This window comes from Chenopodium quinoa, unplaced genomic scaffold (assembly GCF_001683475.1).
Source record: "Chenopodium quinoa cultivar QQ74 unplaced genomic scaffold, ASM168347v1, whole genome shotgun sequence".
Lineage (NCBI taxonomy): Eukaryota > Viridiplantae > Streptophyta > Magnoliopsida > Caryophyllales > Amaranthaceae > Chenopodium > Chenopodium quinoa.
In genome coordinates this window covers 667,914-685,337 of record NW_018745542.1, presented here as the reverse complement: position 1 = coordinate 685,337, position 17,424 = coordinate 667,914, and the positions used below count along the sequence as shown (strand labels likewise).

Genomic DNA, 17,424 nt, shown 5'->3' with positions numbered 1-17,424 from the left:
TTATTTATTTAACACCTGCTTTATAATTGGATTTTAGATGCTTTTTAGTAATTTTTTTTACTAACTTTTTTGAACTATAAAAATTCAACCTGAATGCCTGAACAGTACCTAAAAAAAATCCATAATAATATATATAACAACCTGTCCACCTGATACATAACCTAAAAAATAAAGTACATGAATTTAAAAATTTACAACCTGATGATAGGTTGATATTGAACCTGAATTACAAACATACAGTTTCTTAAAAAATTCCATAGTTTTAAAAATAACAAACTAATACATAACCTTAAAAAAAGTCTGATTATGATAAAAAATAATAAATAAAAAAAAACAGCCTGAGACTTTATCACAGTTGATGGATTGATGCCTTTAGTAATCAGAATTTAGAAAAAAACTTCAAGTCTTCAATAACTTCAGCCTTTCGTAGTTCAATCACCACCAACCTTCATGCAATTGCTTTTAACAGATGTTGCCTCTAATCATCATCAACAAAGAGGGATTGTTCCTCACCAAGAGGTAACATTTCTTCAAAATAAAATAAATAATAAAAATTGTAAGGAATAATTAACAGGAAAGAAGATAATAAGACTTAAAAAAGAGAACATATTTAAATGTTACCTGATTTAATTTTTTCCATATTTTCAAGTCTCTCCTCAAGTATAAGAGGACCTTGAGATGTACGAAACCAATCTTGTGCACATATCAAGGCTTCAACCATCTTAGTTGAAAGTGAGCTGCGAAATGAATCAAGCACTCGACCACCAGTGCTAAAAGATGATTCGGAAGCGACTGTTGACACAAGAATAGCAAGTACATCTCTAGCCATGAGAGCTACTGTGGGATACCTTTCACCATATTTTTTCCACCACCCCAAACAATCAAAGTTTTTACCGGCAGGATTAACTTCTCTATCATCTTCTAAATACTTGGCCAACTCACTTTTCCCTTATACTCCAACACATGAACCCACATCCTTTTCAAACTCTAATTCCGCAATATCTATATCGGAATCCATATCTTCTACTTCCTCCGGCAAATCAGAATTTTTAGGGGGATTGGACTCATTCACAAGGTTTTCAGAAACATAAAGTTCATACATGTCATTCAGAGTTTGCATCACTTTAGCACAAAAGTACTTAGCTTTCATAATCATATTGTTGTTTAATTGCCCATGTTGTATATTTCATTTTCCGCATAGGATCAAGAATGACAGCAATATACAACAAAAGATTCACATTATCAACTTTTTCCCAATATTTGTCATGCTTTTTCTTCATTCCACTAGCCATTAAACTCACCCCCGCATCAATACTCAACACTTTTTTCTTGATTAAACTAATCCCAACAAGTTCTTATAAATACACATTAGAGGTGATATACAATGAGCCAGAAACTCGTAGAGTAGCATCATAGAATATTTTAAGAAAAGGAAGAAAAGAGGCAACACGATCCCAATCACTAGGTTCAGGCACCCCGTCTGACTTATTTAACTCATACCTAAATTTACCACCATCTGAACATTCAAGCAAATCAAAAGCCCTACGATATGCCAAAGCACCTTCCAACATTAAATAACTGGAATTCCACCTAGTTTCCACATCTAAACAAAGAAAACGTTTTGACTCCAACTTTTCTTGTTTAACACAACTCATAAATTTTTGCAATCTAGCACCCGATGATCTTACATACCTAACAGCGCAACGATTTCTTTTTATTGACACATCACTTTCTTTCAATCCTTCTTTAACAGTTAAACTTAATATGTGATCATAACACCTCATGTGTAAAAACCGACCACCCAAAACTAATGTCTTCCAACTTTCAAACCTCCTTTTCAAATATTGAATCCCGACATCATTTGAACTTGCATTATCTACAGTGACAGTCATAACTCTAGAAATACCCCATTCAAGTAGACACTTTTGGACAAATTTACCAATTATTTCACCAGAATGACCAGAAATTATACAAAATTTAATAATTTTTTTGTGCAATTTCCAATTTTGGTCAATAAAGTGAGCGGTTAAACACATATAATTCATATTTTGGCAAGAAGTCCAAGTATCAGTGGTGAGACTTATACGTGAAGTGCATTTGCTGAAAAAGCTCTTTAAACTTTTTTTCTCATCCAAGTAAATCCTAAATCAATCTCTAGTCACTGTCCATCGAGAAGGAATAATGAAAAAGGGTTGTGTTACCTTCATGAAGTTGCGAAAACCTTCATGCTGCACCGTTCTAAAAGACATTTCATCCATAATCACCATCTTTGCGAGAGCTTTCCTACTATCTTCTTGATTGAATTTCCACAAATCAAGTCATCCTTTTTTTTATCCACCAGATTCGCATGAAGAGTTTGTTGACTAAGGGCCAACAATTTCTGATTTTGATCAATGTTTGGGGGGGTATTCCTTACACCACTTTATGTGGTTCTTCATGCCAGAGGTACCTTGAACTGACGCACAACCAATATATGCATGACAATATATACACTCATCCTTGTTCTCTCCATCCTTCTTTATAAAATGCTCCCAATGGAGTAAACCCACGTTGCTCTTATTGAGAAACAACTTTTGTTTCTCATGAGGGCGAAATGGGAATTTCAACGTGAAGAGTCTAAAATTGGTCCACTTGGCATTTGACAGCCGTTAGGCTGGCGTTTTCTTAATAAGATAACGGAAGAAACCCTAAAGTTAGGCTGGCATTATGTAAATGTTTAATTGTTACCCTCCCCTTTTATTTTACTCTTCTTGATGTTTTTTTACCCTTTGGGAGTGCTTTATTAAGCCGGCGGACTAATCGAACGAAGGCGAGCAATACGACGGAGGTACGCGGTGAATACAACGGCGACGAAATATAGAAGGTGTATATCAATTATCGATTCAAAGTGATCTTTGTGAAAGGTGAGCTACCTGTCGATTGTGTCTGCTATTTGATTATGTAGTGAATTTTGAATTTGAGTGATTGAGTTTGTATTATCTATGGATTTGGATTTGGGTATGAATGCTTTGAAATTGATATGATTTTGTGAATATTTGATTTTGGTATGAATTTTATGGAGGATTGAATATTTGATTTTGGTATGAGGATTGAATAAGCTGAAAGTAACTGTTTATTATCGAGTTTTCGGTGGATAAATTATTCAATTTTAGGGTGGATAAATTTGATTTTAGTAGTTAATTGTGTTAATAAGATATTTGATTTTGTAAATATTTGATTTGGTATGAGTTTTATGGATGATTGAATAAGCTGAAAGTAACTGTCTATTTTCGTGTTTTTGGTGGATAAATTATTCAACTTAAGCTGTTAATTGTATTAATAAGAGAATGTTATGTTCGTAATGAAAATATTTGACGACTAAATCAGCGTTCTGAAGATGTCAAATGGTAATGTCTCTGTTGAAGCCAAGGTCAGTGAAGGTCCCCGTTTTTGCTGGTTAAATTATAAAGTTAATGTAAGGTTTAGTTGTGAAATTATTTATGTGGTGTGGGTATGTGATGATGGTGAGAGCAATGGTGTGATGAAGAACAAGGTATGGTTTATGGTTGTCCTTTGTTATGGTTCTCCTTGTATGGTTTGCTGTTTAATGTTTGTTTTCGCGGCTAATATATGCAGCAAGTGACTAAAGTCTCGATGCGTAAGACAATTAATTTGTACCTTGAACTGTTTAAGGACAATAGTTCAAGTGTTGGTGGATGTGCTAAAGGTAGATCAGAGGTTATTGCTTTGCATAGGAAGGCTTGTAGTAAAGTAAGTGAATGGTTGATCACAGGTGCCTTGATTTATTTTTTAATGGGTTATAATTTGTATGCTGAAATGTGTTATTCCTTGTCTATGCATCCCTCTAACATGAACTTCCGAATAGAGTCATTTGGACGAATATGTCAAAAATTTGATGAGAGAAGAAAACAGTGGGTTACTGAAATGGGTTTTTGTGGTCTGTTACACATGTCCTTTGGTATTCATTTACCCAGACAACTGGCTTATTGGGTAATGACCCGGATTAACCCGTTAAGTGGTAAAATGACAACCCCCAGCGGTGTTGAGTTTAAGTTCTCAAAGAACCAAGTTAGGTGGGTGTTAGGGATCCCAAATGGTGCTAGATCTGTGCCATCCACCAAAACTATGACTGAAGAGGGCAGATTGAAAGTGCAGAAAATACTTCTGCGTTATGGGAATTCATGGGAATCTAAGTCTAGCATACCCCGTGGTGGTACGGTGTACACCTCTGTAGGGATACCTGTTACAGCTGCAATGTTGGATCGTTTGGAAGGATATTTTGAGGAATCACATGAAGAGGAGTTTAAAACTCTGTTCTTGATTGTGGCCTTGGATATGGTATTATGTCCCACACAATCTCCGAGACTTACGGCTGATCTTTTACCTTCACTAAGTTGTGCAATGGATGCTGTTGAATATGACTGGTGTGGTTTGGTTCTTTCAAAATTCATGGATAGTGTTAGTAGTTTTGCGCGAAGGTTTTATGCAAATGGGTTTGCAGGAGGATGTGGTGGTTGTGCAATTTTTGCTGTTGTAGGTGTTTTAGCCTTGTATTCTTTCTTTATAGGTAAATCATATTTATTTTTTGGAAAACGTTAATTTATTTCCCATTATGTGCAGATATTTTATTTGGATCGGTTGGATAGAGATCCTGTACAATGGGATGCATTTCCCAGGATTAAGGTATGGGATATGCAGCAGATTGGCTTAGCGTCAAAGTTGGACAAGTTAATTACCGGTGACTTTGGCAAACTAGGGGTAACTATTCTATAACCCCCATAGCCTAGTTATTGTTGTTTGTATGATAATATGATATTATGATATATTAGTAATGACTGAGGCAGTTTGTATATAATATGTGTGTGTAGTCGTTGGATGTTGCGTATGGTGAAAGACATCCTAGGGAAGCCAGGGATACAGAAGTCCCTTCAGACCATCGAATAGTCATCGTGAGTCTTTATTTATGGGTTAAACATCGATTATTCATTTGGGTGATTAAATAGTAACCAGTTGTTTGTGTGTAAATACAGGATGTTCCACAAGCAGGTGTTGGGTTTAACTCAAAGCAAAGGAGGGGTCGTTCTACAACTCGATTTGACTATAAGCGGTTGAAGTGAGTGTAGTTGAATAAGTGTTCGAATAAGTCATCTGTCTTATCCAGTTTTCCTAGTGTGTCTGTTTGTTTTCGCATCAAAGGACTTGGTGAATTTTATGAATTCCTATTTGAGTTGTAACAACAATAGTAACAGTTTTCCCACTTGCCCTTGTATTCTTGTATTCATTACAATTCCATAGGACCTTGTCCATGTATTCTTGCATTCGTTACAATTCCATGTGTATTTTTTTTTAATTAATGGACCTTTTCCTTTACAATTCCATGTTATATAGTTGCTTTCAATGTAATTTTTATCATTGTAGTTGTTTTCATTGTGTATTATATTCATAAATGAATGCAAAGAGTTATTTGGAATGGGCAAATGAACATATGAAATCTTAATTGGGCCTTTGTTGGCCATATATTATAATTTTAAGAAAACGACACATAGTAGCCCAAAAAAGGAGAACTAAAGTGGCCCACAACTTCACCTTAAATCTAGTGCAAACATTTTAAAGTGTTGCGCGTTGGTTGGCCATACATCAAGTGCAAACATTTTAGTATAAACTAAAACCGCAAACAAAACATGAATTAATTTTGTTGTATAACCCATGTTGATCCCATGTCATCTTGCTGCTGTAGGTGAAAACCAATATTCCTACAAAAGATGATAACAGCATAACCACCTATAATGCCACACCGAGATCTCCCCTTGATAACCCGAGCATGTATTGGTTGACAAATAACTCTTGCCAAGTTAATTGAAACCCTGGTCTCGGTAAGAATCAGAATGTGTGGGTAGTGAAGTGAAATTACATGCTGTAAATTCAGTGAAAATGTCTTTCGTGCCATGTCTCGGCAATTCCATGTCACTATTCTTAACGACGCTGTTGTTGTTGCTCTTGTGTTTAAAGTAACTTCAAATTTAGTGGTTATCTTCCGTCCATCTAAGGGGTTCTTACTTGTACATCTTGAAAGAAGAGACAAATTCTTCTACAGGAAATCACCACCCACAGTTGTTATCTTGATGTCGTTGGAGTCACTGTTTGTATGCATAACATGTTCTCCTTCCCTCAGTACACAACTTCCCTTATGCGTGGTAACACCGAACATGGGTCTATTATATTTTTAATTCACTTTGGAATGACATTCTCGTATCCATCTCCCTTAGTACCACCTTCTTCCAGCAGGATACTTCATATTGCAATTTTGATAGGCATTGGTAGCGTAGCTAGGTCTGAAAGATCAGGAATATGCGCAGGAGAAACCTTATTCCCCTTGCGTATTACAATAAGGTCACCCTTGAACTGACCACCGGTGGCTATTGTAGTTGCCACATTGCGAGCAGATAATAGTTGTGTTGGAACGGTTTCACCATCACTGATCAGTACTGACTTGATCTCCCCCAAGAAACCTCTTCCATTAAAGATGTCTCCGCCAATTAGCTGCAAAAGCCTTCTCTGAAGGGCTAGTGTTTCGGTGTGTTTAATCAGCAATGGAAGTGGTTGGTTTGTGTTGCAGACAAACAATTTGCTATTTGCGTATAAGGCTATTGGTGTTTTTGCATCTACACTCTTAATACTCCTTACCGGGACTGGTATTTCCTCTAAATCTGGTATTTCATGTAAATCCATGAGCGCGTGTATGGTGGTGGTTGAACTAAAGCAATTTGGGTTGGTTTCTCTCTCCCATATGAAAAGTGTCTATGGAACAAGTTCTTGGTTCCATTTACAAGGATTTTTATTCGTTGTTATGTTTTTCCCGCCACAACTTCCCGCAAATAAGGTCAACATTCAGTCAACACGATTCTCTTGTTATTATAATGGGTTTGGGCCCATAACATTGTTATCCTATTTGCACGGATAGATAATGTAATCCAAAATACTCCACCAATACTGAATACAAATAGTAATCCTATATATCTCCATTGCTAAAGGGTTATAGATATTGGAATTACAATGAACCAAAAATGTATCAGCATTTGCAATCCAATTGATTTGATTTTGGATGGCGGCATACAAATTGGAGAGGTGACTGAAATATTTGGAGAGAGTGGGGTAGGTAAGAACCAAACATGCTTGCAGCTTCTGCTTACATGCTTGTTGGAGCTGAAAGATGAAGAGTTGTATGGGTCATCAATATACATACAAGCTTGTCCGGTGTTCCCGGCTGAAAGACTCAACCAAGTGAGTTTACATATATTGCGTAATAAGTTGGCAGGTGAAAATCCACTTAGTTTGGTGCATGTTAAAAAAATAGAGGTAGCTGACCAAATATTTTTGGTGTTGAACCAAGTGGAGTTAATGGTGTTGAATTCTCTTGAAGGATGTAGGTACACCAGGGTTATCGTTCTCGATTCAATAGCGTATTTATTCAGGCATGAGCACGACAACACATGCAAACGGTTCAGTGAGCGTAATAGAATGCTATTGGTTGTTGGGAAGAAAATGAAAGATATTGCAAAGACGTACAACATAGCATTTGTAGTGGTAAATGAAGTTACTGATGTCTTTACACCAAATGTGTCTGGAACATTCACTTCTGGTCGTGAAATTAAGCCAGCTTTAGGACCCAAATGGGAAACCATCATTTCCAATAGGATGTTTATCTCATATCAATACAACTTAAGTGATGCCTCTTGGTATCGCGAATGGATGGTTGTTAAGAGCTCAAAATCCACCATACAAGGTCGTCGTTGTGCGTTCCGCATAACTAGCAATGGATTAACAAGTTTGTAGTACACTGAATTTTTCAATTTTATTTAGTAAAAAATTATTGTGGTTCAATACTTACTTCACTGTTATCTGTACTAATCTACTTCAATAATTATTAATTTAATAATTTCAATAATGTGGGGTCAATATTTAGTTGAATAATGTATTTCAATATTTACTTATGTAATTAGGTAATTTGGTAATTTATTTTAGTTTAAGTGTGGGGATTATTTAATCTAAATTTATTTATTTTGTTTGGGTATCATCCTTTTTTTTAAAAAAAAGGAAAGTACTCAGAAAATGAATAAAAAAAGTAAAAATAAAATGGAAAAAAAAAACAAACATAAAACTAAAAAACTACTAAATAAACACGCCACATATTATTTAATCATTCCAAGTACATAGTCAAAGGTGTCAAATATATGACACATCATCCGTCTGATAGGGTACAATGTACCCTGCTAGTAGTACTTCTTCCACAGACACGACAAACATAAGTAGATAAAGTTTGAACAAAAACTAAAACATAATTAAAAAACGTCTGATAACACAGATTAACAACATAGTAATTATAATTAAAACGACCACATCTTGGTAGCTTGATCCTTGCCCTTGCCCGCCATTCCCGTAAACCCTGTTCATGTTAAAATAGAGTTGTTAGGTTGTAAATTAATAATATAATGTTGATAAGTAAAGATGATGTGCTATTTTTAAGCAAGAAATAGTGGTAAAAAAAAATTATACATGTAATTAAAAAAAAATGTCCATGTAATTTAAAAAAATTTACATGTAATTTTAAAAAAATATACATATGAATAACATAGATGTACCACTTGGTCTGATTATCACCCCTGAGCTTCTCCGTGGACGGAACCCACAACTCGGAGACGAGATGCGGCGCAATCAGCCACATGCACTGTAGCATCGACCCTTGCTGGATCCCACAAGATAACACTCCCTCCCATGATGCCTTTACCCTCGTCGAATTTCCAGGTCAAGGTTGTAGCCAAGGATTGCAGAGTCCTTGTGAGGTTGGTGGCCTCCAACCTAACCTCAGTAACAATCATGAGAATAGGGTTATGGACAGCGACGATCTCACGAAAATGGGGAATGAAAGATGGCCTGCTGATTCTCCGCCCATTCCACATGACCACACTTGCACCAAGTGGCAGATTTGGTTTTCCGTCCTAGACCTCACTCAGGATCCCGATGCCACAGTACCGGCTGAACTGATCCTCGTCAATGAATTTGTCTCGGAACAAAGTGAAAGAGAGGTTTGTAATTGGCGATCGGACCTGATTAAAAAAAATGGATTCAATGAACGTATAAACGGGCGTGTAAATTAAATATATCATACTTTGTGCATACCAAATGTTAAAAAAAATCAGACATGTGCATACACAATGTCATCACTGTAAGAGCCAAACTCACAGTGGAACTTCTTTCCAATGGTGTAAATTGGACAACTGTGACGAAGAACAGGATTTGGGTCAATCAAAGAAACCAGCTTCTTCGGGATAATCGGGGTAATTCCTTCATTCTCCGGTTCTTCGTCTTCCAATTCACGAATTACCTGTTGCACCTCGGCGAGTGCAACGACATCAGAAATATTTGGCAAATGGGATGGAGAAATGGCCCCATCAGAGCTCATCATCATCATTTTTTTCAGAAGTCCTTGTCTTTCCAAAGGTTTTGCTACAATAACCCGGAGGATTTCGTAGTCCACAACCTGTTTGGTAAGGAAACCATTGTCACTAATGAAGTAAACATAGTCTTTAAAGTTCATCTCAGGGACAGAATTTTTGGTGTGAGTGAAAAAATGGAAGGTGTCTGTTGGTGTTTCAGCATAAAAACCAGGTGGGTATGGAATTTCGGCGGCCATATTTTGGTTAAAATTGTATTTTTTTCAAAAAATATTGAAGAGGGAGTGTTGTGTGTAGAGTAAACAAATAAGCACAATTTATAGAATGGTTTTGTAGGGTTTTGTATGGGACCACATATTAATTAATACGGAGTAATATTTGTTTGGCGGCCATGTACGTCAATGACGCTTCTTAACTTAATAGATTGAGCTTAAAACACCCGATAAATGAGCTTTTTAATGGAACTTAAGGATGAGACACTGCAACGCCATCATGGATTTTGGTATCATTAAATAAAATTTGCCCTATTTGGGAGATGGGAGATAGCTGAAACCTGAATGCTAAAGTTGATTTAGCTGATTTTGACTTGTTGTATTAAATGATTTGGCTTACTTATTGTATTAATTGATTTTATAAAAGTGTTTGATAAAAAAGGTAGGTAGGAGTTTAGATAGAAATTTATATTAAATGAAGTTATAAGTGTCATTTCAAAATAATTTATCAATAAGCTATTTGAAAAACCTCCTAAAATGAGCTTTTCCAAAAAGAGCTTATTTAGTCATATAAAGTCAGACTCTCATAAAATCAAGAACAAAATAACCATTCATAACCTTTTGTTCTCGTACATCGATCAAATAACCATTCACAAGCTGTTGTTCTCGTAGATCGATAAAATAACCATTCACAAGTTGTTGTTCTCGTAGATCGATCACATAACCATTCACAACCTTTTATTTTCGTAGATCGATATAATAACCATTCACAACCTTTTGATCTCGTAGATTGAAAAAATAACCATTCAGAAGTTGTTGTTCTCGTAGATCGATCACATAACCATTCACAACCTTTTATTTTCGTACATCGATATAATAACCATTCAAAACCTTTTGATCTCGTAGATCGATAAAAACAACCATTCACAAGCTGTTGTTCTCGTAGATCGATCACATAACCATTCACAACCTTTTATTTTCGTAGATCGATATAATAACCATTCACAACCTTTTGATCTCGTGATCAAATAACCATTCACAACACCTTTTGATCTCGTAGATCAATAACCAATCACACCACCTTTTGTTATTGTACATCGATCAAATAACCATTCACAGCCTTTTTTTCTCATGCACAACCTTTTGATCTCGTAGATCGATCAAATAACCATTCACAACCTTTTGATCTCGTACATCGATCACATAACCAATCACAACCTTTTAATCTCGTAGATCGATCAAATAACCATTCGCAACCTTTTGTTCTCGTACATCGATCACATAACCAATCACAACCTTTTAATCTCGTAGATCGATCAAATAACCATTCACAACCTTTTGTTCTCGTACATTGATCAAATAACCATTCACAACCTTTTGATCTCGAAGATCGATCAAATAACCATTCACAACCTTTTGATCTCGTTATCGATCACATAACCAATCACACCACCTTTTGTTCTTGTACATCGATCACATAACCAATCATACCACCTTTTGTTCTCGTACATCGATCAAATAACCATTCACAACCTTTTGTTCTCGTAGATCGATCAAATAACCCATTCACAAGATCTTGTTATCGATCACATAACCAATCACACAACCTTTTGTTCTCGTACATCGATCAAATAACCATTCACAACCTTTTTTCCCGTACATCGATCAAATAACCATTCACAACCTTTTGTTCTCATAGATCGATCAAATAACCATTCACAACCTTTTGATCTCGTTATCGATCACATAACCAATCACACCACCTTTTGTTCTCGTACATCGATCAAATAACTATTCACAACCTTTTTTTCCCGTACATCAATCACATCATAAAACATTATTAGATATGATCATGAAAATGAATTTATTTTTTTTATGAACAAGTCAGTGATTTTGCACCGATTCCAATTTTATGTGATCGAATTGTGTTTTTCGTAAACAATTTATTTAAAATTCAATCTTTAATCCTCAATCAATGGTTTGTATTAATTAATAGTTAATATTAACGAAGGGTTGAGATTTGTAATACTATAATGTCTACAATATTATTAGCCATTTGAAAACTATCCTGTCTTTAATTTGATTTACTATAAGTTTAATTTTATTAAGCGTAATTAACTGTATTTTTTATTTTATAATTTATTATCCATTTCATAATAATTAATGAAGCTTTAATTTTATACATAATAATTAATGAAGCTTTAATTTTATATTTTATATGTATAAATATTTTATAAAAGAAGGAAATTAGGAACCGAACCGAACTGAATCGAACTGAACTGAACTAAACCGAACTGAACTTAACCGAACTGAAACGTAAGGAAACAGACCCTAAGTATTGTATTGTACTCTGTATTATGATTGTAGATTACTCACACTTTTTTGAATAGATTTTGTTTTTCTTTTAATTTTTTTTTATCCTAGTTAGATTTAAATCCACTATTTTATGTTGCTTAATACTTTTAGTTTAAGTAAATTACAACACTCTCAAAACCATAATAAAATCACCGCCACCGCCACGTTGTTTCTTCTTTTTCAAGCTTTTGAAGCTATGAAAAAATCTCGAACATCAATCGTTTTGCAGGTCGGTATTTTGCAATTATGTGGATCTAAAAACATTATAAATTTCCATCCTAAATTACCGACTATGTATTTCAAGGCGATTGCCACCACCGGGGGTCCAGAAATGAAATTCAATAACATCGAGTACTTTTACAACAACCAGGACTTGAGTGAATTTAACCAAGTGTCGTTGGAAAAGTTGCATGAAGAGTTGTGTTCTGCGCCAGAATTTGGGTCAAGCTATGGCACTCCGTATCGTGTGATGCGGACAGCCGATGAGCCGACTGTACAACCGGCATACATGCCTCTTATTGCAGACGCAGAAGCATATGGCCATAAATCTTTACCAGTTTTTTTTGAAGTGGTTTTGCATCCGACAATGTCCTGACATCCCAGTTTATATTCCTACTGAACTTGATTCTATTTTCGGCTTGAAGGTTATTGTTGATTTGGACCATGTACCTATGTTTGGGCTCCCGTTGTCTTTCCGGGAAGCGGTTTTTGGGGCGAACAAGGTTGGAGTGCATGTAATGGAAGTGAAGGATTCGGTGCCATGTATTTATTTCACGGTGCAGGCCTCATTCACTTTCTTCAGCAGCACCAGGTATTACAGTGTTGGTATAAGTTCGGATCCCTCGGACGTTTCTTCTAGTCATCTGAAATTCAAAAGGGGAAACGTGGTCGTCCTTTGGAACGCACGAAATGCCCATAGGCCATCATTCCGTGAGCAGTTTGAGTTAATCCACAACAGGTACAAGCCCATGGTTGTCTTGATGATAGAAGCTAGGTGTAGTAGGCCTATGTTGTCTCATGTTCGGAATCAACTGGTTGGCGAATACAGAATCGAAGCCGTGGGACCGAGCACCGGATTGGGTGGTGTCCTTATTGCTTGGGATAGGCGTGTCATCCCATATTTCACTAGACGATAGGATACGCTATACGGCCATGTTCTCTCGATGCATATTAAGGTAAAGATACCATTTTAAAATTAGATTTAAAATAATTTAAACGAATTAAACTATAAAACATTAACGATTTATGACAAGTATCATAACTATTAAGTTGTTACATTATTTTAATTATTCCTTAATACATGTGGTAGTTGTTATCTTTAAATTAATAAATATATAATTAAGTTTTTCTTTCCCCAATAAATTTTTAGCAATACGGAATAACACCTTACTGCAATGTTTATAGGGAGTTGTAACTTTTTTTAATTATCGTTGATTGTAAATTATTTTAATTGATTTTCTTTCGTATTCCCTCCTGTAGGGAATAATTTCAAGTCTTTAAAAATCCCACTAGCTTGAACCCCACTGTGATCATACACTAAAGTACGGTGGCGTCCAAAAGGGAAGAAGATAGAGCAAAAGAGTCGCCAACAAGTTTTTAAGGAACTTGTAAACCGTTCACGAGGTGAAGGTTACACCCCTTAACGATCCAAGAGATCGTCAACTCCATAAGGTCATGAACCAAATAAGGGTTCGGGGATGATGGTACAAATCCAACCTAAAAGAGATTGAACCTGCCCTAATAATAGGCCTCTACTTTATTCTGCTCGTATTCATGTGCGCTTTCTGATTAACATACAATCAATAGGATTAACCCTAAACCTGTTTAATCTATGTTGGTTGAATTTAATGCACAAATAAACTATTATTGGCGATCACTTGAATTATAATCACAATTAACCTAACAAGATTATTAAATATCTTATTAAGCGTGGTTGCAAATACCAATTCCCTTTAAGCATGCAATAAAAGGTGATCAAGAAAATAATAATAATAATAATAATAATAATAATAATAATAATAATAATAATAATAATAATAATAATAAATAATCAAGCAACATAATAAATAATCAACATCATTAATAATAATAATATCAATCATAATCATAATCATGATCATGTTAAAGCATAGCAAGATCCTAGGCATGATACTAACAAGATTAATAACAAACCCTAGCATGTCACTAAGCGAAAAAAATCAAGTCTTTAGCCCTAACATGATACTAACAATCATAAATATTAGGAAGAACATAGGAAGGATCGTACTTTTAATCATACTTAATATTAAAGTTACCCTAGACATGATACTAGGAATCAAAATAACAATCTAAGCATGATTTCTACATCATAATATCGATTAATCAATTAAAGTACTTACTTGGATGCCTCGTACCTCTTTCTAATTACAAAATACACACGTTAGTAACTTCAAGGAAAATAATAAACAAAGCAATTAAATTAAATAATTGAAAGAGAGATTTGGGACCAAACCCTCATAAATTAAACCTTTCACGTCTAGGGCGAAGGCAACTTCGAATATGGCTAGGTGTTTCTAGATCTTGTGAATGCAGAATTTTTGTATTAAAAATCAAGAAAGAAAAGAAAGAATGTATGAAAGTTGATGAAAAGAGATGAATGAAAAGGATTATTTGACTGTAGATGAATGCTAATTGGTGAATGATGAAGATAGTTGATGAAGACTTAAGAATAAAGAGAATTGGTGAACGATAGATGTAGATGATCCATGAAAACGGAGTTTTAGATACTATATTTATAGAGAAAATCATCCAAAAAAGATAATTTATCAAAACAGAGTCTGAAGATCGCAAAACCACATTGGCGCCAGCCCTGGCTCATTGGCGCCAAGACCAGTTGCTTAGCGCCAGGCGCCAATGGCTGGCGTCTGGCGCCAATCCTGGTTCCAGGCGCCAAAGCCTGGGGTTGAACGCCAAATTGGATTTCAACGCGTTTTCGAAAATCTAATAAATTTCCCGTACTGGAAGATAAAATAATATAATTTCAGTCGAAAATGCTATTTGATCTTGATTAAAACTCTGAAGAATCCTAATTGAATTAAGAATGATAAGACCTTCTAGAATGTTCTAGAAGACCAAAACCATTCCTAATTGCATTAGGAATGATAAATCATATTAGGCTCTCCCCTAGATCATTGGGCCGTACATAAAGCTCAAACCGGGCCCAGTTTAGTAAATTGGTCATAACTTCCTCAATATTCATCGGAATTGGGCTTATAATATATCGTTGGAAAGGTCTTTGCAAACCCCATCCAACTACACCACTATTGGACCCATATAATGGACCAACCAAACTGGATTGGCTGTTTTCTTAAAATAAAGTTTTCAAAAACAAAGAGAAGAGAAAAGAAAAGAAATAAAACTTTCCGCAACACCAGACCTTTTCACACTTTCGTTTCATTCGATTATGATTCGACGTGAAAGGTACTCATCACCGGGTTTGGTTTTGGGGAGACACAAATGGGTGTCTACAGAAGCCCCCACTTTGACTGAGTTTGGAGAAACGCAAGTTTCGAAAACGAAAGCCAAAGTATCGATAGGGACGGAGAATGATTCAGAACGTTCTGCGATCCTAAATCAATCTTATAACGCCGATACCTGCAAAACTAGCATTAGTTAAACAAATAAAAGAGTTAAGAAACGCGTATCTTGCACCGTCAAGCACACGTCTCCGAAAGTAACCGATTGTTGCTGCTGTTGTTTTGACGACCTCCTGCAAGCTAGAGAATGCCATCCCGCTTGAAAACCGCTACGCCTTGTAACTGTTTCCAAATTAGAAGATTGCTTTGCCTGAAACTACCTTCTCCGCTGTGATAATATTCCACGTCCAAGGGAATATCATCGAAAATTATTTCTCTTGAAATAATTCTCATCCGCATTACGATCATCTTCTATGCCTCAGGAACTATGATCGAAGACAATTTCGCCTTGAAATTACCTTCAGTTGTTTGTGACAACTTTCCGTAAGCTAGGGAACGCCACCTTACTGTTTGTTTTGACGACCTTCCGCAATCTAGGGAACGCCGTCGATCAATGTTGCTACATCTTGAGCCTTTTCTTGAATCATAGTGACAACCTTTCCAATCATAGCAAAATTCGTCGAAGACTGCCCATCTCGTGCTATCTTCTCACATCTCGGGTGACAACCTCCACAATCTTAGCGAATGTCGTCGAAGACCGCCCATCTCGTGCTATCTTCTCAAATCTCGGGTGATAACCTCCACAATCTTAGCGAATGCCGTCGAAGACCGCCCACCTCGTGCTATCTTCTCAAATCTTTGGTGACAACCTCCACAACTTAGCGAATGCTGTCGAAGACCGCCCATCTCGTGCTATCTTCTCAAATCTTTGGTGACAACCACCACAATCTTAGCGAATGCTGTCGAAGACCGCCCATCTCGTGCTATCTTCTCAAATCTCGAGTGACAACCTCCACAATCTTAGCGAATGATGTCGAAAACAACTTTACTTGAAGTCATCCTCAGTTGTTGCGATAATATTCCAAAGAATATTACCGAAGACCAACACTTGTCGATCTTTAAAGCTCGCTCGAACTTTGCTTCCGCTATGCCTGTACGTCGGCGCTTTCGTTGCTTTGAACCTATACGTCGGTGCCTTTCCTGCTTTTGAGCCAATGCCTAGGCGCTTTAAGCTAAGTGAGACGATCTTTCATCAGGTCGATCACTTATTGCAATTGTAATCAAACTGACTACTTAATCATGTCAAATTGCTTATAGGGGCTAACTGGCATACCAAGGAACCCGAAATTTCTGTATGAAGTCGAAATCACCTTTTCTGGGAGGCTTCGAGCTCTGTTGTTGCTGAGACATTTCTGGCGCCAAGAATTGATTCAGTCGCCGAACGCTGTGATAGGGTCTTCCCTGTTCTGCTACACCTGTATTTATTTTTTACTATAGAACTTTGGCAATTTCTTTAATTATCTTAGGGTTGACCTAAGGTTAACGTTGCTTGACTCATCGACTTGACACGACTCAAGGTATAAACTTGACTCGCTGTGATTGACTGACTCGAGGTTGACTCGACTCGAAGTGTAATGACACATGTGTTAGACTCAAATCAAAGTGATATGGTACGACATGACTCAATGTGTACATGACTCATGTGTGCATTGTAATGTGATCGTGCGACTCGAAAAAAAAATGCAAAAAAGCAAAAAATTTCGGTCAATTTTGTGGAGGGTACCGACTTTCTCCCGAAAAAGAAAGATGTGAAAAAGAAGAAGCGAAAGTTTGAAGATGCATGTTGAATGAGGAGCTTAGTCAAATGTTGTTTGATACTATCTCTCAAGGTGCAAGGATTAATTCATCCTAGGCTATCTCAATGGTTGACTCAATGATGAAAGTATTTGG

At 36.2% G+C, this 17,424-nt stretch overlaps 2 protein-coding genes across 2 annotated transcripts; one reads left to right on the top strand and one right to left on the bottom strand.

Moving 5' to 3' along the window:
• Positions 1-7,053: 7,053 nt before the first annotated feature.
• Positions 7,054-7,833, top strand: LOC110716120 (DNA repair protein XRCC3 homolog). Its single transcript, XM_021894753.1, has one exon. It carries the CDS (start codon positions 7,054-7,056, stop codon positions 7,831-7,833), a length of 780 nt encoding a protein of 259 aa, XP_021750445.1.
• A 334-nt stretch (positions 7,834-8,167) lies between these two features.
• On the bottom strand, positions 8,168-10,127 carry LOC110716141. The gene is made up of 2 exons (XM_021894772.1): positions 8,640-10,127; positions 8,168-8,443 (listed from the first exon to the last, which is right to left on the bottom strand). The coding sequence occupies exon 1, from the start codon at positions 9,689-9,691 to the stop codon at positions 9,194-9,196; it is 498 nt and encodes a 165-aa protein (XP_021750464.1). The 5' UTR covers positions 9,692-10,127; the 3' UTR covers positions 8,168-8,443; positions 8,640-9,193.
• Positions 10,128-17,424: the final 7,297 nt, after the last annotated feature.

Coding starts and splice junctions, on each gene's coding strand:
- LOC110716120 (XM_021894753.1), top strand. CDS start 7,054: ATGAACCAAAAATGTATCAGCATTTGCAATCCAATTGATTTGATTTTG.
- LOC110716141 (XM_021894772.1), bottom strand. CDS start 9,691: ATGGCCGCCGAAATTCCATACCCACCTGGTTTTTATGCTGAAACACCA.